This window comes from Tachysurus vachellii, chromosome 21, assembly GCF_030014155.1.
Source record: "Tachysurus vachellii isolate PV-2020 chromosome 21, HZAU_Pvac_v1, whole genome shotgun sequence".
Taxonomy (NCBI): Eukaryota; Metazoa; Chordata; class Actinopteri; order Siluriformes; family Bagridae; genus Tachysurus; species Tachysurus vachellii.
This window is the reverse complement of record NC_083480.1, coordinates 16,970,104-16,992,603: the sequence shown is the minus strand read 5'-3', so window position 1 is coordinate 16,992,603 and position 22,500 is coordinate 16,970,104. Positions and strand designations below refer to the sequence as shown.

The following is a 22,500-nucleotide window of genomic DNA, read 5'->3' as shown; positions in this document are numbered from 1 at the left end:
CGCGGCAAAGAAGCTACTCTGAATATCATTTTATAAAAAAAAACAAACAAATGACTAATAATAATAAATAATAATAAAACAAATAAATAATAAAATTGTGGCCCGGCGGTTCGACAGTGAACGTTACGATGCGTTTTCTTCACTCCCCGAGGCTAGAATTTTCCACATTGTTGCACTTGTGAGCTGAAGTGGCAGTTCTGTGACTCGCCTGGTGGCATTTTCCCCCGAGGGAGGACAGACCTGCCCTTCAACCTCCAGCTCCTGTATGTAAATCAGCTCCCAGCTCTCGGTAGCACGGCGCACCCAGGAATTTGGTTAAGAGCTGATCCGACAAACGCTCCGAGCAGCGTGTCGATCCGATCTGATCATAATCGTGCACCGGAATGCGTCGAGAGCAGAAAACGATGCTCATGGATGCTGTAAAGGGATTTAATTCACATGTACTGCTACATAAATAGCTAAACACAGTCGTCGCTGTGTATAAGTTGAGCTGTTGCTAGGCAACACTCATGTCCAAGTCGCTAACGAATCGTAACGACGGCTCTCATCTTATCACAACAACAATCGGGTGATAAGTGTGGAGATCTCGGGCCGTCTCGCCCACAGCTGATAATAAAGCCCAAACGATACCGGAGGAAAAAAACAAGATCGGATTTCATAAGAAAAAAAACTTTAGAAAATTAAAATTTAGAATTTAGTTTGAACTTTTTTTTTTACATTTAAAGCAACTTGTTTGTATTTGTATTTATTTTGGTCAAAATTGAAAACAGCTGAAACTTCAGCTCATTGTGATATGAATCCAGGAATAATCTATGGTTGTGCAAAAGTTTGTGCACCCCGACCATCACACTCACGATCTTGCTGAACATCTCATTCCTGATTTATTCCTTCTGTTATTGCTTCTCTTCTCTTCTCTTCTCTTCTCTTCTCTTCTCTTCTCTTCTCTTCTGAGAAGGCTTTGTACTAGATGTTAGATTGTGTTTGTGTGGATTTGTGTTCATTCAGCTACAAGAGCATCAGTGAGATCAGACTCTGATGTTGAGATGTCGAGGAGACTCCAGTTCCAGTTCATCCCAGAGGTGTTCAGTGGTGTTGAGTCAGAGTCAGGGCTCAGTGCAGGACAGACTAGTTCACCTTCACCTCTACACCATGTCTTCATGGAGCTCAGGGACTTTGTGTACAGAGACATTGTCCTGCTGTAGCAGGGTTTGGGAATATTAGAAGGTCTCCAGCACACAGAGACGTTCTGTACCACTGTGTGAGTCACATGGTGACAGACGAAGCACGTGTGGTTTCGATGGTCAGGGTGCACAAACTTTTGGACTTGTAGTGCATTACATGCATTATATGAGCTCGTTATAACGTTATATTATTCTCACTCTCACTCACTCACTCATTTTCTACCTCTTATCCGAACTACCTCGGGTCACGGGGAGCCTGTGCCTATCTCAGGCGTCATCGGGCATCAAGGCAGGATACACCCTGGACGGAGTGCCAACCCATCACAGGGCACACACACACACACTCTCATTCACTCACGCAATCACACACTACGGACAATTTTCCAGAGATGCCAATCAACCTACCATGCATGTCTTTGGACCGGGGGAGGAAACCGGAGTACCCGGAGGAAACCCCCGAGGCACGGGGAGAACATGCAAACTCCACACACACAAGGCGGAGGTGTGAGGCGAAGGTGATAACCACTAAGCCACCGTGACCCCCTACGTTATATTATTATACACATTTATTTATACACCTTTTTTCAGGTGATTTTTGGCTAAAATTTAACATCAGGCTTCAAATCAGTAGAATTTAAAAGTCTGGAAATAAGTTTAATAATATCTATAGATTTGTTTTTGTTTATTTTGTAATATATTTAAGATCATTTCACTTGCTAAGTGGCTTTTTTATTTATTTATTTTTATTTTATTTTGAAGATCTTGGGGAAAAAAACTCTAAATTATCCAGCTGGACAATATTATTAAAAATAATAAAAATGAATTTTGATTAGTTATTTTATTGATTTTGTCATATTTGTTGATATTTATGGCTTTATTTTAGCTATTTAAACAAAGTATTCAAACGAGTCCTATATTTAAATAACTAACGATTTATTTGTTTGTTTATTTATTTATTTATTTATTTATGACTTTTTAATGCTAATTGTTTGGATTTTTCCCCACGTGTCTGTGTCTCACCTGATGGTCAGGTAACAGTTGTTCAGGTTCCCGACGGCGAAGTAGTCTGCGGCTGTTAGGATATCAATACCGTGTGGGAACGTGCCCTGAGGAGAGAAATCTCAGAGTGCATCATGGCCGCTAATCCGCTCACTCAACATGCAGCAGAACAACAAGACAAAATGAGACGAGACTTCAAGTGTAAATAAGTCTTCGGATTTCAGTTACGCTTCAGCTGCTCGTGGGTTTTATGTCCAAAAGATATAAAGTGTGATTAGATGCAACTGAAACTCACATGATAACTGATGCTAGAGTGTGTGTGTGTGTGTGTGTGTGTGTTCCTACCTGCCTGCCGACGTTTTCTTGGAAAGCAGCCTGCAAAAGTGAAAAGACGGTTTTTGGCTTTTCCCCCCTTCTTTATTTTTACACAAAAGGTGAAAAGAGGACACTTTTATTTTTTAAATAAATAAACAAACTCACCGAGGCGGCTTTCCTGCAGCTGACGTTCCGGTCGAAGAGGGCGACGACGACAAGAGCGCTGAGCAAAGAGGAGAGGAATAAAAAAGGGAAAAAAGAACAAGATGATTAATTATCTATACTAGAGAATTACAGCTTTATATGAATAATGAGTTATTGTTGCTATAGCAACAGCCCGTTCGTAAGGCCTCGTACAACACAAACTCATTCTGTTAAGGTTTCCTGTAAGATGTTTATTTAACGTTTGTGAAAGGAGTCTCGAGTGTCAGAGGATTCTGGTCATGTGACAAGCTGCAAGGGCAGAGTGCAAAGAATGAGAAAAGGCACGGTGCGAAGGACGGGGCACGGTGCGTAGGGTGGGGCACGGTGCGTAGGACGGGGCACGGTGCGTAGGATGGGGCACGGTGCGTAGGACGGGGCACGGTGCGTAGGACGGGGCACGGTGCGTAGGACGGGGCACGGTGCGTAGGACGGGGCACGGTGCGTAGGACGGGGCACGGTGCGTAGGGTGGGGCACGGTGCGTAGGACGGGGCACGGTGCGTAGGACGGGGCACGGTGCGTAGGACGGGGCACGGTGCGTAGGACGGGGCACGGTGCATAGAACATGGTACAGTGTCTAGAACGGGGCACGGTGCGTAGAACGAGGTGTAGAACAGGGCACGATGCATAGAACAGGGCACGGGGCATAGAATGGGGAACGGTGCGTAGAAAGGGGCACGGTGCGTAGAACGGGGCACGGTGCGTAGAACGGGGTGTAGAACAGGGCACGGTGCATAGAAAGGGGCACGGTGAGTAGAACGGGGCACGGTGAGTAGAACGGGGTGTAGAACAGGGCACGGTGCATAGAAAGGGGCACGGTGAGTAGAACGGGGTGTAGAAAGGGGCACGGTGAGTAGAATGGGGCACGGTGCGTAGAACGGGGCACGGTGAGTAGAAAGGGGCACGGTGAGTAGAAAGGGGCACGGTGCGTAGAACGGGGCACGGTGCATAGAACGGGGTGTAGAACAGGGCACGATGCGTAGAACAGGGCACGGTGCGTAGAAAGGGGCACGGTGAGTAGAACAAGGCAAAGTGTTTAGAACGAGAACAAAGCACGGTGTGTAGAACAGTAAACGACTCACTAAAACACTTTCCCTACATTCCTCAATTTCATTCAGGATCAGTTTATTAGCCGTGGAGACGTCGCTGAAACTCTGAAACCGTGACATCATCACAGGATTTGCTTAATGAGTTTCGACACCTGGGAATGGCAACATTGTGCAATGTTTAAACAGAGCTGCATGACGGGTGACAAGAACTCGTCCCCCAGCAGCAGCACGCTCCACTCCGCTGGTGAGGAAATTCTTCTTTTGTTTTCTTTTTTTTCTTCCCTTTTTCCTCTCCCGCAGCGCCCCTATCACCATCCTGGCTCTTTTTCTACCCCTCCATACTGACATGCTGTGTGAACGTGCCCGCGAGGGATTCCCACAACACACACACACACACACACACGGACAGTGAGAGAGAGAGAGAGAGAGAGAGAGAGAAAGCGCCTTGAGGAAGATGTGCTGCTGGTGCTTTTGCATATGGAAAGACAAACACACACACACACACACCAAGCAAACAGACTTGTCTGTGAAGGATTTTGACGGATGGCCTGAAGCGACACAAAACAGACGGAGTTTTTACACCAACACCTGCACTCCTTCTCTTCTTGTTGTTGTTTTGGGTTTAAAATGTAACACTTCACTACAGACCAGTTCCGAGGTTTGACGCATCGACACGTCCGTTTTAATGACTTTTTAAAATGATATACGACAATAAAGCTCACAGATCACAGGTTCAGGCGGCACGGTGTGAAAGGATGTGTGCGGATCGAGCGAGTGCACGGTGTGGGGAAACTGCGACAGGACGCAACAAGCTCGAGCGAGACGGTGACCGAAACCACAGCGACCGAGTCGAAACCTGGCAGCGCGTGAGGAAACCGATTGGTGGAGTGTGGGGGGGAGGGGAGGGGTGACAGAGTGAGGCAGAGTCAGTTGTGGACGCGTCTACACTTGCCTCTGGAGCAGGGACGGGAGGAGGGAAAGGCAAGACGACGAATAACACTCCGCATGACTCCTTAACATTTCATCATCATCATCATCTTACTATTTAAATAAACACACACTGATTTAGTTTTCCTGATCTCATCATATCGATCTCGTTCAGTGCAAAAGTTTGCGTCCCTTTAAAACGTGACCAAAGAAGGAAAAAAAAGAAATAATCAGAATTCTATTCAACAAGTTTGAGACAAAATGTCCAGAAGAGTCAGAGCTTCATCCTGGTCGTAGTCGTGGTGGATCCGCCACTTATCCTGGGAATACCGTGCGTGAGGCAGGAATACACCCTGGACGTGACGCCAGTCCGTCACAAACAATTCTACCTCACCGATACACACGCTAGAGTTTAATCGAACAGTGAAAGGAAGACGAAAAAACACAAGGAAAAAAAATAAAATAAATAAATAAATCTATAAAAATTCTACAACTATAGATGAAAAAATATATTTATTAAAATAAATACAGGAACAGTTTTCTGGTTGAGGTTTCAAATTTCAGGCAAAAGAATCTGGAATTATTTTCGATGGGGAAAAAAAAAAGTTTTTATCGTCAGTGAAGTCAGAAACAAAAAATGTAATTTTCTGTCTGTGACAATAGAAACAAAGAAAAATTCATTTATTTATTTTTTTAATTTAAATTTCTTTTTTCTTTTTAATTGACTTGAATTATGTCTGTAATTAAAAGGATCCAGTCCTGAATTATCTTTAATCAAAAAAAATAATAATAATAAAATAAAGTAAAAAAATATATAAAAAAAAATGTTAAAAAAATAAAGCGAATACAGATTACGATAAAATTTTGGTGAATTTCTAAGTCATGGATCGTGAACACGAGATCACAGAAATGAAATGTCAAAGTATTTATATATTATAAAACTAATATGTTAGGGAGTTATGTGAGGTCAGAATTTTCAGAAATATCGCTGTCAATTTCTGTCTGTTTTACTTATCACAATTACACATTCTCAGGGGATGCTAACTTTTGCACTTAACAGGTCACGTGCTTTAGGCGGAATACATCGACTAAACGTTCAAAGAGATTAGCTGGAGGCTGAAAGTCCTTTAGGGAAGAAAAAAAGAAAAACAAAGCAAAATTTATTTATTTATTTATTTAATACCCCCTTTGTGTATTAATTATGCAAAAAACTATCCATGGCATTTAGATGTTTATTGTCATTATTTAAAATAATAAATAAAAAAATAAATAGGTGGCAGAAAATTTTTTTTTAACTAGTTTATATATATATATATAATAAAATGCAGCAATATTCTTCTTATTATAATAATCTTTTATAAATTATTCTATTATTCAGTGTTCACTTTCTTGCTCCAAACAAACAAACAAATAAATAAATACATAAATAAAAAGAGGAATAGATCAGCGACTATTCAATTTTCCCCAAGATGTGACATTTTATTAGTGAGTCTTATCTATGTTTCTCTCTCACACACACACACACACACACACACACACACACACACACACACACACAAAAGACAGAAAATAAATTAAAGGGTGTGATTGAGCTAAAGAACTGGGAGAGGCATTAAAAACTGGTTTCAGGCATCCAGCAGACCTGCCTGATAAAAAACTTGGAACATTCCTCCAGGACAAAAAAGAGACAAAACTCGCAGGCCTGTAAATCAGATTCCAGGTTGCCTGCGGCACAAACCGCCGCGTAAAACCAAAATGTGACGTATGGAATGATCTCAGCTCTGTGGGCTCTCAGACTGTGAGTCTGTGAGTAGAATGTGAGTTCTCATTCTAGTCTAATCTAGAAGAAGGGGATGAAAAGCCAGCCTGGAGGTTACGGCCGAGAGACTCAGAGCTGCCTTGTTATTGACTGAATAATACACTTAGGGTTTGACAAAGCTGCTTGTGCTCGTCTCGAATAAACAGGTTCTGCTGGCGGCTACAGAACTACGCCGTGGGTATAAAAGTCCGTCAGTGGATTTGAAGCTTGTCTGGAATTCTGAACACAGTGAGCTTCAGTGTCAGGGGTTAAAACCTTACAAGCTAAGGAGCTGTGAGCCGCATGCCAGTTCGAACTGGAACTCTTTTTCCAAGTCGGAGGTTGAAAATTACAAGATATATTCTATAGCCTGTGTTCGACCAATCAGCAATGTCGAATACAGGAAGCTCCGCCCATCAGCTTTGGGTCCGTAAAGATGAGAACGACGTATCCTAGAGCATGAAGTACTAAAAAAAACCTTGATGTGGCAGAACATTTACATTTACAGCATTTAGCAGACACCTTTATCCAGAGTGACTTACAACTGAGCAACTGAGGGTTAAGGGCCTTGCTCAGGGGCCCAGCAGTGGCAGCTTGGTGGACCTGGGGTTCGAACCCATGACCTTCCGATCAGTAGCCCAACACCTTAACCACTGAGCTACCACATCCCAGAACAGGAACTCAAATTGTTCTCATGTTCCTGAGGTGCGAACTCACCCTAAACCTCCTAAACACATACAACTGTGCTGTTTGTTCTGTTCTTTAACATACTTCATGTAGTTAGACATAATCCCGAACGCACATTAGAGCTTTCTAAATTTAAAAGAGTGAATGAATGAACGAACAAATAGCTTTGAGCTAGCATACAAATAGACAGGTGTACTGACCGAGACAGGTCGGTTGTCGATGTGTGTTGGAGGAGCGTTTGAGATACGTCTGATACGAAACGTACAAACACTATACTACAAATAAAAGTCTTCTTTTGTTAGTGTTTTAATCGTCCGTTTCATCAGGGCTAGAACAATCGTAGCCGGATGTGCCTCAGCGCTAACTGATGGCCGTGACGTTTTGCTAATACGGAGTACTCTGTGTGTTTGTAAAATAAATAAATAAATAGATAAATAAATAAATAAACAAACAAACAAAATTAATAAATAAATAAAAATACACAGCAGGATGGTGAAGGACAACACTGGAGTGAGAAATCTTCAGCCGGATTTCCTACACGATGCAATTTAAAGGTGCAAAATAAAAAAAATTGTGTTTTAGGTGGTTTGAAGTAGTGTTTGCGTGGACCTTGATTTATTTATTTTTTCCCCATATTACGGAAATTAAAACCATGCCGATTCGATCCGTCTCAGTGTTAAACCTACGAACAATCACGTCTTAGATTTCCAAACCTCATGAACATGTATAAATACAAAAGGGTTGTGCTCAGGGCCGGTCATATCCACAACCCACTAAACTGTGGTAGCTCAGAGCCTCAGGAGAAAAAAAATGGAGCTACCAAATTAACTAAAATGAATAAATCTTAATAAATATGTAGATTGCGTGATGCGTTTTTTGTGTCATTACCTGGCGATTTGATTGACATAAGGCTCTAGCTCTTTGGGTTCGTAAGCGCGGGCGAACGCCCAGCACACGTAACACGCGGCGTCTCGAACGTTCCAGCCGAGACTGCAGGCTCCTCTTCGCTCGTCATACACCAGGGCTTTCAGGATCAGAGGGACCACTACAAAAGATAAAGATTGTTCCACGAACCGGAACAAAAACGCACGATTAACATGTCCATGAGAGCTTAAAGAACAAAAATAATTGTTATTAGAAATTCATTCATTCATTCATTCATTCATTTTCTGCTGCTTATCCGAACTACCTCGGGTCACGGGGAGCCTGTGACTATCTCAGGCGTCATCGGGCATCAAGGCAGGATACACCCTGGGCGGAGTGCCAACCCATCACAGGGCACACACACACTCTCATTCACTCACGCAATCACACACTACAGACAATTTTCCAGAGATGCCAATCAACCTACCATGCATGTCTTTGGACCAGGGGAGGAAACCGGAGTACCCGGAGGAAACCCGCGAGGCACGGGGAGAACATGTAAACTCCACACATACAAGGTGGAGGCGGGAATCGAACCCCCAACCCTGGAGGTGTGAGGCGAACGTGCTAACCACTAAGCCATCGTGCCCCCTAGACCTTCGAAGACGTGACGATTACTTATGCAACTGTTTCAGGGTGGAGTTACTTTCTTGAACAAAGTGTTTCGATAGAGCGTAACTACAGCTAAAATTCACCATCTCCCACTCGTGCAGGTCCATGTTGTGTCAGCCATGTCGAGGCATGGATTCCACAAGACCTCTGAAGGTCTGCTGCACTATCTGAGACTGAGATGTTAGCATCAGATACTACAAGTCCTGCCAGTAGTAGTAGAAGGTGGGACTTCCGAGGATCAGATTTTTTTATGTACAAAAATAGGGTGGACAGGGGTCAGCATGGGCAGTCACCAAGCTGTCACCGCTGGGCCCCCAAGCAAGGCCCTCAACTCCTCAGTTGTATAAAATTATGTAAATTGTTCTGGATGAGGGCATCTGTCAAATGCCATGAATGTAAATACATCCCACCCCTTGACAGTTGCCATAGAAACTGTGGTGCCATGGTAGTGTAAGGACAGAGTGTTGTATATTCCAGTGCACACACTAAATGCATTCTTCTCTCCATGCTTTGAGTTCTGGAGTCTGGAACTACTGAGTAAGAAAAAAATGATTAAGCAAATATAGTTATAAGTTCATAGGTTCTGAGACTTTGTAGTTAAAGCGTCTTTTAACTGTAAACATTTAGTTAAACTTGTAAAGTTGTACAATAATATTTTTATTAATTATCATTATAACCAGGAAAATTTATATTCATGAAATTGCCACAAAGATTCTTGAAAGATTGGTTTAAACCAATTTAATTGAAGTGACCAGTCGAACCAGCCGACTTAAAAACTTGATAAATTTGAGAAATATCATTTTAATGAAACCCAACATTGCGAAGCACTGCTTTAGCGAGCTCTGTAGTAATGACAGGAGGAAATGCACCACCCAAAATATGAAAAGGTGTTTTTTTTTTTTTTTAGTCCTCACAAACAATGGTTAAATTGCGTAAAAACAGTAAAAACATGTAAAAAAAAAAAAATGCTCGCAACAAAAGAGAGCAGAAAGTGCAATCGATATATATATATATAACTTGTTACTGGCATATGTCTATAAGTGACATATACTTTAAAGCTGCTTTCATAATTCTGAGTCATGATGCAGAACTTATCCGTTACACGATGATGGGAAACCAACCATCGACAGGAAACACAAGAAAATGCTATTTTGTTTTTTATAACTGAGAGATAAGTAAGTGTGAAATTGTAAATAACTCCCTTCTAGACATTCCCACTGAGCTGAACAAATCAGGCAAAACAGAAATTTAGCAACATGCAAATCCTGCCGGTGCATCCTCACAGTCTCCACACCCCCTTTAACCCCCCGATACTGATCCTGATTCTAGTACAAACAAAGAAGAGCATGCCAAAAGAGGCATGGCAACGATCTTAGGCTCGTGAGAGCCATGCTGGTGAATCGTGGCTCGGGGCCTGACTAATATTACCTTGAGAGGTGTTGCCTGAGGGCTCTACCTGGGCACAGACTCCACCCCATTGACAGCTACACAGAGTAAGACAGTCATACAGGACTGATCAGATACAGCACCTGTAGTCCTCACACGAACTTCATTGCTGTCCACGCCGTCGTCCGAGTTCCAGGACGACTTCGGCAGTCCGAAGGTTTCACCCCGAGACCGACGTCAGCAGTCTGGAGGTAAGTGTCGTCTACATACCGAGGTTTATTTTTCTAGCCGGGTGGAGGACGGTTAGACATGATTGAAACGAGTCTACCGTTTTGTATCCGCGAGTCACTTGTCAGAAATCGACGATCGAGTCTGTTTTGGTATTTTAATGCAATATTTTCAGTTACAACAGGTGTGTTTGATGAAGTAACTCCACCTGTTACCCGTGGGCTGTGCTGAACACAATACGTTAAGAAACTCTTTATAGGTAGAAGATGTTAACTGAAAGCCTCACAAACATCCACCACGTTATTGTTTAATTATCTGGGTTTAATTAGATATTTAAAAACTCTTAACAATTTAAGGTAGAATCCATAAATTGTTGTCATTCCCCAACTTGTACCGTCACTACAGGGCATGAATAAAACCCTTTTGTTACAGTATACTTTTACAGAATGTACTATTATTGTTTACGTAATACAGATTTGAACTTAACATCATCGATTGCAGAAAATCTAGACCAAAAAAAAAAAGAAAAATGTAAATAATCATGTTAAACCAAAAAACATGTATTTCACAACAGAAACTAATTCAAGCAATTTTATTCCTTCGGAGGGAGCGGCAGACCTTGCAAAAGCTAATCCAAAACTGGCTCGACAACCTGTTGTGACAATGCATGACAAGCAGGTTCCTTGGGGCAGTGTCTTAAACAAGAAAAAAATTTGCATGTAATAGTTATAAAAAAAAATAAATAAAAAAAAAACAGATCCTCACCCTTCCAATACCAACCCTGGGGCTTCTAAATCTTTAGTCTTCAGAGGGCTTTAATGAAGCATTCTGTTGTTTTGCAGCTGATACAAATTTTTGCAGTTTTCTTGCTTTTGCACAGATTATTAAAGACGTCATTAAACTCGTCGTAAATTCGGACCAAAAGTCGCAAAAGTGAGTTGAATTAGAAAAAAAAAAGACTCGCATGACTCTGTTTAAAAATAAGCAACTCTTTAATGAGAAGAGAAAAAATATAAAAGATAATTTATCGATATGGGGTCTATAAGCAACGTTTTCGAAACCCATGAAGTACCGTTATGGTCATTAATCAGCAGCAGGCAGCCTCCTGTACTTCTGAGTACAGGTGAGATCATCAAGTGTGTGCGCAAGTGGCTTACAGGTGAGGTTACGGGAAGCAGGTGTCTGCCGTTTCCCACGCCGTCAGAATAGGATTCGAAGAAGAGAAGCAAGTTTCCACAGGCCTGCGATTTCTTTGTCAGAACTGCTCCTACCTGTCGCTGCATCTTGGGCCAGGAGTGTGCGGCAAATCAAACAATCAGCAAAGCACAAGCCAAAAAGCCCTGGAAAAAAACTGCCTCAGTGTATGCAAAACAGGCCCATGAGCTTGAATGTGTACTGTCTAGCTTCCAAATAGTACCCCAGGTGAAAAAATGCAGGGAGCCTCCAGGGAACAGTTCACACAAGGTTATTCATCAAAAAATGTTTTTACCTTTTATCCATATCTTTCAGGACTAATAATCCTGTACAGAGTCGACATGGAAACCCGTCAAGAGAGAAAACCGAAGAAACCGCATTACATTCCTCGTCCTCCTGGGAAGCCCTTCAAATACCAGTGCTTCCAATGTCCCTTCACCTGCAACATCAAGTCCCATCTCTTTAATCACATGAAATACAACCTGTGCAAGAACTCGATCTCTCTGGTGTCTCAGCGTGGGGAGCAGATAGGGAGAGCATCCAGAGCTCCGCAGCGCGGCACTTCGTCCAATCAAGCGCACACGGAACCTTCAATGCCCGTTAAACCCAGTCCGATCCGACCAGATCACATAAAAAGCAAAATGAGAATGGTAGAACAGCTGGATGAGTTGGCAGAAAAGGTGGATGGTGGAGACAGGGAAGGAAATGAGAGTCCTGTGAAAAAAGCTACAGAAAATTCTTCTGAGCTGATCAGCATCGAAAGCAGAGATCCGGGAACCGTTGAGTCCATGAATAAATGCACTTCATCGTCTGCCTTTTCTCCTGTTCAACGGAAATGTGAAAATGAGACTCAACCTCCACAAAAAGCAGATCAGCCCACTTCGCAAATTCCTGTTCGTTCTTATTTCCATCCTGGGTCAACTTGGGGGCAGCGATCCATGCCTGCACCCCTCAAGCCTGCAGATTACACGCCATACATGCTCCAGGAAAGAACCACACATGCCTTTTACCAATCCTACTTGCAGAATCAAAGCGTCCCATCAGCATACTGTCTAAACCTTCAGGAGCACAACAGACCTCTTATGCCAGCACCTCTAATACCACCCAATCACCCTTCTCTCCTTCAAACATACCCCTACAGATACGGCCCACATTTTCTCCAAGTACCACATTTACCATACAGCGTTTATCCTCCTGAACACACACCGTCCTTACAGGGCCCGAGGTACATTCCCATGGAGATGTTCCCCCACGGCTTTGAGCCCAGGGACTATGGAAGATACACCTATCTTCAGCCAGGCTCCTACAGCAGGCCAACAGAATCCAGGGGGAGCCAACAGCAAGCAGGAGACAAGGGCACCCGCCAGAGCCCGATGGCTGGCTGTGCTGCATCAGGGTCTCCGGACAGACCAGGCATTGCAGATATCACCCAGAACCATTCCATCAACCCACAGCACTCTGCTCATCATGAACCGCAACCTAGCTGCCAATCAGATGGCACCACTCCAGGAGGGGAGGGAATGACGGAACCAGAGAAACTATTAAGAAATCTAAGTAACAAACAACAAGAAAACAGTACACCAAAACAAAGGTAGGCAAAATTTGTGGTCAGTACATAAACGTGTAGATTTAAGCAATTTAAGCAAAGTTAAGTCAGTAAACAAACTTCTTTTTTTTTTTCTTTTCTCTTTTCAGAAATATTGTGCAAAGCACTACTCCCAGTTCTGTGCAACGCTCTGGCTTTTCATCGGAGGAGGCTGAGGACGAAGACAGTGATGACGCAGCCCCGCTGAATCTGTCAAAGAGGGACTGCAACAGATCGGTACACACTTTTAACCACAAATCTGATGAGTGGATCAACTCAGAGTCAGAAAGCAACGATGATGAAGATGCCCCTCTAGACCTCTGTCTCCGTGCCCAGAACGATAACCAGGTCCAGTCTGTTACTACCACAAGCTCAGAGGAGGTCCCTGAACAAGTCAGTCAGTGTCAGACACCTCTGTCTGAGCAGGAACAGAGTGAACGCAGACACTCTGCAGCGTTTGCCCTCTGCCAGCTGGCCACATCCAGCAACATCAACAATACCGCTGAACGTCCTTCAGAATCACACAAGGACACTCAAAGTCTAAATTACCAGCAACCTGCACTTGACCAGTGTCCTAATGGTGACACTCCTGGGACAGGCAAATCTGAGCAGAACACTGCAGCCCAGTGTGAGAAACGAGCAAGTGACAAGGCCACAAAAACAACCAGTAAGAGAGTGAGGGTGAACGAGCCGGTCCGGGACAAGAGGAGGAGAACCCAGAACTGCTGATTGCCTTTCTAAGTAGGACTTTTCAGAACGTTCCATTTGCATATGCAAGCTTTTGAGCTAGTGAACGCTGCAGCACAAACACAGACGTACCTTCAACATGTATGTCTTGTATATAGCTTTTCTTAGACTCCTCAGACTCTGACTTCAGAATGCATGCATGAATTTACATACTATTATGAGTCATGATCAAACATCATTTTTGTGCAGTAAATAAAGTATTCGCAAGATTTAAAGTGTGCAGAGAATTTGTAATTGTTGACAACAATTTAAAGACCAGTTTCCCTCATCTTGTGGTTCCCTACCATCAACGAGATTCAAATAAAGGAACGATACTTGTTTCTCTCTGTTACGTTTACAGCGTTTGGCAGAAGCCCTTATCCAGAGTGACTTACATTTTTATATCATTTTATACAAATGAGCAATTGAGGGTTAAGGGCCTTCGAACTCACAACCTTCTGATTGGTCGACCAAAATCTTAAGCACTAAGCTACCACATTCCCTGTTAATATACTTCATTCATTCATTCATTCATCTTCTACCGCTTATCCGAACTACCTCGGGTCACGGGGAGCCCGTGCCTATCTCAGGTGTCATCAGGCATCAAGGCAGGATACACCCCGGATGGAGTGCCAACCCATCGCAGGTAGAGTTGCAAAATTCCGGGAATTTTCAAGGCTGGAAACTTTCCATGGGAATTAACGGAAATATATGGGAATTAACGAGAATATATGGGAATTTTTAAAAAATGCAGAGTTGCCTATAACAAGGGACTTAAATGTAGTTAAAAAAAATCTTGCAGCATAATTTTGTTTAAAACAAAAAGACTTTATGCAATTTAAGTTGAATTTGTACCCTGTGTTCCTCGGTCACTCGCACACAGCACACTGCTTACTGGAGGGCCATTGAGGTCAAACCCCCTGCATGTGCTTGCATTCTTTCATAACATGCACAGTAACACTTTATTTTAGGGTCATTTAACTAGTTGCTTATTATCATGAATATTAATAGAATATTGGCTATTTATTAGTACTTATTAAGCACATATTAATGCCTTATTCTACATTCTTAATTGTACCCAATACCTAAACTTAATAACTACCTTATTAACTCTTAATAAGCAGTACATTAGGAGCGTTACCACATGCACAGATCATTTGATGACCCTCCCCCACACACACTCCCCCCCTCTATAAAATAATGTTTATTACAATTATTAAGTTTATTATGTTTATTACAGGCATAATAATGTTTATTATGCTTTTGTTACTCAATGAAATAATCAATTAAAGTTCTACTTACAATTAAATCAGTCAAGACGTCATTTTTAAAATTTGTATTACCTTGTATGCTTGTCTGCTTATGATCAAACAAAATGTTTATTTATGTTTTATGTTTATTTATATTTGTTTTTATATATAATATAGTTTATATAAATTTCCCAATATTTCCAATTCATTCCCATAAATTCCTGTAAATTCCTATAAATTCCTGTAACTTTTCCAATTTTGAATATTTCCAAAATTCCCCAGATTAAGTTCCCGTGGAAAGTTTCCGGAAATTTACCGGAAACTTTCCACCCCTTTGCAACCCTAATCGCAGGGCACACACACACTCTCATTCACACACTCACACACACACACACACTACGGACAATTTCCCAGAGATGCCAATCAACCTACCATGCATGTCTTTGGACCGGGGGAGGAAACCGGAGTACCCGGAGGAAACCCCCGAGGCACGGGGAGAACATGCAAACTCCACACACACAAGGTGGAGGTGGGAATCGAACCCCCAACCCTGGAGGTGTGAGGCGAACGTGCTAACCACTAAGCCACCGTGCCCCCATGTTAATATACTTAATTTATACATTTAATGAACCCACCATCTGAGAGACGTGAAGGAAGCAGCAGTCCTCTGCGGCCAAGTTCTGCTAAAGCAAGGCAACCCCCATGCCATGCATTCTCTGTCTCCTGGAAACTGGAATACAGAAAATGAGGAACCTTCATAACCAGCACTCAACCCTTTATTACAGCTTTATTCCCTGTTTACAGTTATAACTATCAGAATGGTTATAAATACCTTGACCAATCAGGTAATGACTCTTTATACCAGGTTTAAACCTAATCACCAAATCCTTACCTGAAACAGTCCAGGACTGAGCCAACCACGTCGTCTGCCAGCTCCTTGGGCAACCTACCAGTTACCCTCCCAATACTGCAGGTTAAAAAAAAAATGAAGCGATCACAATCTTTGCACCCTGAAACAGATATTCAACTGCAATTATTTATGTTATAAGCAACTCCTGGAGAACTGAAATAAAGGAATGCTTTAGGGAACAATTTACACACCCTTTCCACTCATAAGTTGTGTCCGAATTTTGCTTCGTCGTTCGGTTTTGATCCGTCGCTACAAGGCTACGAGGCTAAAGCAGCAAACGTGTATTGGAAGCTCACGAGCACCAATTTGCATCATGCAAATTGTGTGCAGAAGTTAGCGTACAAATGGAGATCTGACTGATCAACTACATTTGAGATTAATGTTAAATTTGTGTAAATTTGTTTAACACAAAACGCTGACGTTAAACGGTGAAGGAAGGTTGAAAACGTTCTCACCCTTTAGCGGCAGACCAGCGCACTATCGTCTCCTTGTCTTTAAGACCCACCAGCAGCTGCTCTGTAAAAACAAATAGAAAAAAAATAATGATCTAAGGTACAGTAGAGGTGGAAATCTGCTGTCTGACAGCTTTACCACATTAACGTTTAGCTTTTTTGGTAGAAGCGGAACGTACCGATGACGTTCTCCACCTCCTCTGGAATGTCGTATTCCTCCTCTGGATTGAATGACCCCGGGTCAGGCTTTACATCTAGAACGTTTCCTGTAGCCGCAGACTGGGTGAGGTTTACGGCCAGGGACCGGCTTCCTCTCTGGTATCTGAGCGACAAGTAAAGTCTGCATTGTCACTTACTGTATCAGAGAGTTGCTTACTGGTCAGAAGGTGCTCATTCGTTGTCTATAACTCATTCAGATACTTTATCCTTTCTACAGTAAAAGCTCTAGCACAAGGAACCCGCACGACGGATGCAGCATGTAAGCCGTTTTATGTTGAAACGATGACGTTTTCTGTAAAGAAAGGTTTAAACTTTATGGAAGAAAAGTCTCCAGCGAGGTAACTCTTTATCTCAGCTTCCCAGCAACATGACAAGATGCAGACTTTGTCGGGCCGGTGAGAAGACGTTCCTGTCGTAACGTAAGTGACGACAGGACCTGACTTGTTCTGCGGATGTTCCGCATGATCGAACGTAACTATAGTATAAACAGTTGGTTCTTTAATTATTAAATTATTTATTTATACCATTCAGAGCACAATACTGTTCTGTCTGCAGAAGATAAAATCTTTGCTTGCCTGTGAGTCAGTTGGGATTGGAGTTAAGGTTCGTTATGGTCTTGCTGGGGCTTGATTTACTACCTTCTGATTGGTGGACCTGAATTCTACCAGAACGTAGATGTATTTATCAGACTGTATATTTATAATCACACCCCCAGTGTCACCCATATGAGGATGAGGTTCCCCTTTGAGTCTGGTTCCTCTCAAGGTTTCTTCCTTTACCATCTAAGGGAGTTTTTCCTCCCCACAGTCACCTGAGTCACCTCAGACTTGTTCAGTGGGGATAAATACAAACACATTGTGAACTAAATATGTCTAATATTAATCTTTATTTTCATTCATTCATTCATCTTCTACCGCTTATCCGAACTACCTCGGGTCACGGGGAGCCTGTGCCTATCTCAGGCGTCATCGGGCATCAAGGCAGGATACACCCTGGACGGAGTGCCAACCCATCACAGGGCACACACACACACTCTCATTCACTCACACACTACGGACAATTTTCCAGAGATGCCAATCAACCTACCATGCATGTCTTTGGACCGGGGGAGGAAACCGGAGTACCCAGAGGAAACCCCCGAGGCACGGGGAGAACATGCAAACTCCACACACACAAGGTGGAGGCGGGAATCGAACCCCCAACCCTGGAGGTGTGAGGCGAACGTGCTAACCACTAAGACACCGTGACCCCCTAATCTTTATTTTATTTTTTATAATAACTATGTTTGTACTATGTTCTATGTTTATGTTCTGTAAAGCTGCTTTGAGACAACGTCAACTATAAAAAGTGCTTTACAAAAATAATTCTATAAATACTGCATCTCTACACAGACGATCAAATCAGTTCCATCAGCCGTGAATTATTCAGAAAGTAAATTAACACTCCGATGGTAAACTGTACAAACCTTTATTTCCTCTTGAATTGTCCTATTGTCCCGTGTTTGACTCGCTTATAACCTGCTCTGGCCACATTCCTTTAGAGACTCAGAGATGTGAATCACTTTCTCATTGAAATTTTAGCTGTGGTACACAAACAGGGCTGAGTTTCCTGACAACATGATCAACAATTATACTTAAAAACAGACCACTTACTTTCTTTCTTTCTTTCTCAATCTTTTTGTGTCTCTCTCTCTCTCTCTCTCTCTCTGTCTGTCTCGCCCTCTGACTCTGGGTCTCTATCTCACCCTCTCTGTCATGCTCTTGCTCTCCCTCACTCGCTCTCTCTGTCTGTCTTTCCTAATTAAAATAACAGACCTTCCATTGCTGTTCATAAACTAGGTTCAGATAAGTTGCTACTTTCCCTGTGACTTATCACACACACAAGCACACACACACATACTGTACACACACATACTGTACACACACATACTGTACACACACACACATACCCAAACATACACACAAACACACACACATATACACACCTACATACCCAAACATACACACAAACACACACACACCCCCAAACATACACACAAACATATACACAAACACACACACATTCATACATACCCAGACATACACACAAATACACACACACACACACACCCAAACACACACACACATACATACCCAAACATACACACAAACACACACACACACAAACATACACACACCCAAACACACACACATACATACCAAAACATACACACAAACACACACATATACACCCAAACATATACACAAACATACATACCCAAACATACACACAAACACACACATACCCAAACATATACACAAACACACACACACACAAACGCACACACACATACACACCTACATACCCAAACATACACACACACCCAAACATACACACAAACACATACACAAACACACACAAACATATACACAAACACACACACACACATTCATACATACCCAAACATACACACAAACACACATACACACACACACACACCCAAACATACACACATACACACAAACACATACACAGACACACACAAACATACACACAAACACACACATACCCAAACATATACACAAACACACACACACACAAACGCACACACACATACACACCTACATACCCAAACATACACACACACCCAAACATACACACAAACACATACACAAACACACACAAACATATACACAAACACACACACACACATTCATACATACCCAAACATACACACAAACACACATACACACACACACACACCCAAACATACACACATACACACAAACACATACACAGACACACACAAACATATACACAAACACACACATTCATACATACCCAAACATACACACAAATACACACACGCATACCCAAACATACACACACACAAACGTTATACTATATTCTGTGTTGTGTTTCTGTCAAAAATGAAGGCTTTTAGTTGATTTTAAACATTTTAGTTGTTAAAAAAAAACACAACTGATCACACCCGAAGAAAAAAGGGAATTAAAAATAACACAATTTAAATAAATTTTATAGCACTGACCCATAGCACCATCGCACAAATTATATTCAGATGTGATTTTAATTTCAGTGATTTTATTTGGAGCTCTTACCTCCACCTGGCCAGGCGTGGCTTGAGAAAGGTGAGGCCGAGTCTCTGCACCACCTTCACAGCCAGCTTCCTCAACGTGGTCTGAGTACTCTCTGTTATCCTCTTCTGGTCCAGGCACTGAAGCACTGTGGGGGCTGAGAAACAATCACGTTAACATCTTTAATTATAGTGAAATTAGACCTGAAACGTCGAAGGTTTATGGGGAGGTGATACGTACCATACTGTAGGACGTCCTCGCGCTTGCCGTGCTTGAAAAGCTGAGCCTGAAGAACAGGGAGAGGTTTTTCAGCAGGCTTTGGAGTCAAAATGTCCTACTGTCTGTCTGTCTGTCCTACTGTCTGTCTGTCCTACTGTCTGTCCTACCGTCTGTCTGTCTGTCCTACCGTCTGTCTGTCCGTCGTTCTGTCTGTCTGTCCTACTGTCTGTCTGTCCGTCGTTCTGTCTGTCTGTCCTACTGTCTGTCTGTCCGTCATTCTGTCTGTCTGTCTGTCCATCGTTCTGTCTGTCTGTCCATCGTTCTGTCTGTCTGTCTGTCCTACTGTCTGTCCTACCGTCTGTCTGTCTGTCCTACTGTCTGTCTGTCCTACTGTCTGTCTGTCCTACTGTCTGTCTGTCCTACCGTCTGTCTGTCTGTCCTACCGTCTGTCTGTCCATCGTTCTGTCTGTCTGTCTGTCCTACTGTCTGTCCTACCGTCTGTCTGTCCGTCGTTCTGTCTGTCTGTCCGTCGTTCTGTCTGTCTGTCCTACTGTCTGTCTGTCCGTCATTCTGTCTGTCTGTCTGTCCTACCTTCTGTCTGTCTGTCCATCGTTCTGTCTGTCTGTCTGTCTGTCCTACTGTCTGTCTGTCCATCGTTCTGTCTGTCTGTCTGTCCTACTGTCTGTCCTACCATCTGTCTGTCTGTCCATCGTTCTGTCTGTCCGTCGTTGTCTGTCCTACTGTCTGTCTGTCCTACTGTCTGTCTGTCTGTCCTACTGTCTGTCTGTCTGTTCGTCGTACTGTCTGTCTGTCCTACTGTCTGTCTGTCTGTCCTACTGTCTGTCTGTCTGAAGTTCATCGTCTTCCTAAAACTGCACATACTGAAGTGTTTCCTTCTGCTGTTTTTCATGCCGTGACATTTATAATATTTTCTGTGTTAAACAACAACAATATTTTCCGCCTCTTTATAGTTACATTTAACGTCACGAATGATCCATGACACAACTTCTCGCTTACGTCACTGCAGCTATAAGCAGTCGTTCCTTCTCTAACCTCTACAAAGCGCTGACACCGGAGACTCCTTCTGTAAAGGTTGCGTTTTACAGATCAAGGGTTTGTTAGGAGAAGCTAGAAAACGTATTTAGAGCCGAGACAAGAATCCAAAATGGTTTAAGATGTGGCTCCGGGTCTGAATATTTTAATCAGGGTGGTTCTAGTAGAAAATGAAGCTCTTCTATACAGCAGCTCGGTGTAAACAGAAACCTTGAAGGAATGCAGGTCTGGTCTAGTCTTAACGCTGTAGCCTGGTGACATTTACCGTGATGCTAAAAACCTTGATGGCCCTTTTGTTTCCGCTGGCATTCCTATCACACAGAGCCAGTTTTAAAAGCCTCAGGCGTGAAAAGAAACACAATGTGGCAAAGATACTGACACCACCTCTCTCTCTCTCTCTCTCTCTCTCTCTCTCTCTCTCTCTAATCAAACAGTGCTGTGTACAATAACAGAAACAGAAGCCATGTTATTAAAACTCATTAAAATTCTGATTATGCAAAAATCAGCCAGTTCTCTGTGTTTGTTGCGTCTGCTCTCACAGCAGGTGGGGAATTAAACACCTGGCCAAGTTATAGCAGTAATTATTTCTCACAGGTATGAAGCTTAGTCAACTCCTGACAAGCACCTGTACACACACACACACACACACACACACACACGCACACTCACACACACACACACACACGCACTCACGCACGCACACACACTCGCGCACACTCACACACGCACTCACGCACGCACACACACTCGCGCACACTCACACACGCACTCACGCACGCACACACACTCGCGCACACTCACACACGTACTCACGCACGCACACACACTCGCGCACACTCACGCACGCACACACACTCGCGCACACAATCGCGCACACACGCACGCGCACTCACGCACGCACACAAGCGCACACACACTCGCGCGCACACACACTCGCGCACACACACACTCGCGCACACACACACTCGCGCATGCTCTCACAGACACTCACACAGACACTCACACACACACTCACACACACACACTCACACACACATACTCACACACACATACTCACACAGACACATGCTCTCACACAGACACATGCTCTCACACAGACACATGCTCTCACACAGACACATGCTCTCACACAGACACATGCTCTCACACAGACACATGCTCTCACACAGACACATGCTCTCACACAGACACACACACACACACACATGCTCTCACAGACACTCACACAGACACATGCTCTCACACAGACACACACACACAGACACACACACACACACACACACAGACACACTCACACAGACATTTCACCTCACATCAGCTCACACACACTTCAGCTTTCTATTCCCACACTGGACATCGAGGACTTTTCTTCCTCATCACTTCTGCCGCTTCTTCATCAGAGTGAAAATTTGACATTTTCTTTCATGAAAGTCGGTGTAGCAGCTACCCAGGAACCTCAACAAAGCCCTACTGTTCTCTTGTACCGTATCAGCCAATCTGTGGGACGTCA

At 43.1% G+C, this 22,500-nt stretch overlaps 2 protein-coding genes across 2 annotated transcripts in view; one reads left to right on the top strand and one right to left on the bottom strand.

Moving 5' to 3' along the window:
- Nucleotides 1-22,500, bottom strand: part of tbcd (tubulin folding cofactor D) — a 46,700-nt gene that overhangs the window by 18,472 nt on the left and 5,728 nt on the right. The window contains exons 8-17 of the mRNA XM_060897266.1: nucleotides 19,959-20,004; nucleotides 19,743-19,875; nucleotides 16,605-16,747; nucleotides 16,429-16,489; nucleotides 15,956-16,030; nucleotides 15,699-15,793; nucleotides 8,047-8,203; nucleotides 2,661-2,718; nucleotides 2,526-2,555; nucleotides 2,202-2,287 (exon numbers count right to left, since the gene is read on the bottom strand). Coding sequence (XP_060753249.1) covers nucleotides 2,202-2,287; nucleotides 2,526-2,555; nucleotides 2,661-2,718; nucleotides 8,047-8,203; nucleotides 15,699-15,793; nucleotides 15,956-16,030; nucleotides 16,429-16,489; nucleotides 16,605-16,747; nucleotides 19,743-19,875; nucleotides 19,959-20,004 — 884 coding nt within the window. The remainder of the gene's footprint in view (nucleotides 1-2,201; nucleotides 2,288-2,525; nucleotides 2,556-2,660; nucleotides 2,719-8,046; nucleotides 8,204-15,698; nucleotides 15,794-15,955; nucleotides 16,031-16,428; nucleotides 16,490-16,604; nucleotides 16,748-19,742; nucleotides 19,876-19,958; nucleotides 20,005-22,500) is intronic.
- znf750 (zinc finger protein 750) lies at nucleotides 10,061-14,049 on the top strand. Its single transcript, XM_060857283.1, has 3 exons — nucleotides 10,061-10,331; nucleotides 11,818-13,093; nucleotides 13,198-14,049. The coding sequence occupies exons 2-3, from the start codon at nucleotides 11,844-11,846 to the stop codon at nucleotides 13,814-13,816; spliced, it is 1,869 nt and encodes a 622-aa protein (XP_060713266.1). The 5' UTR covers nucleotides 10,061-10,331; nucleotides 11,818-11,843; the 3' UTR covers nucleotides 13,817-14,049.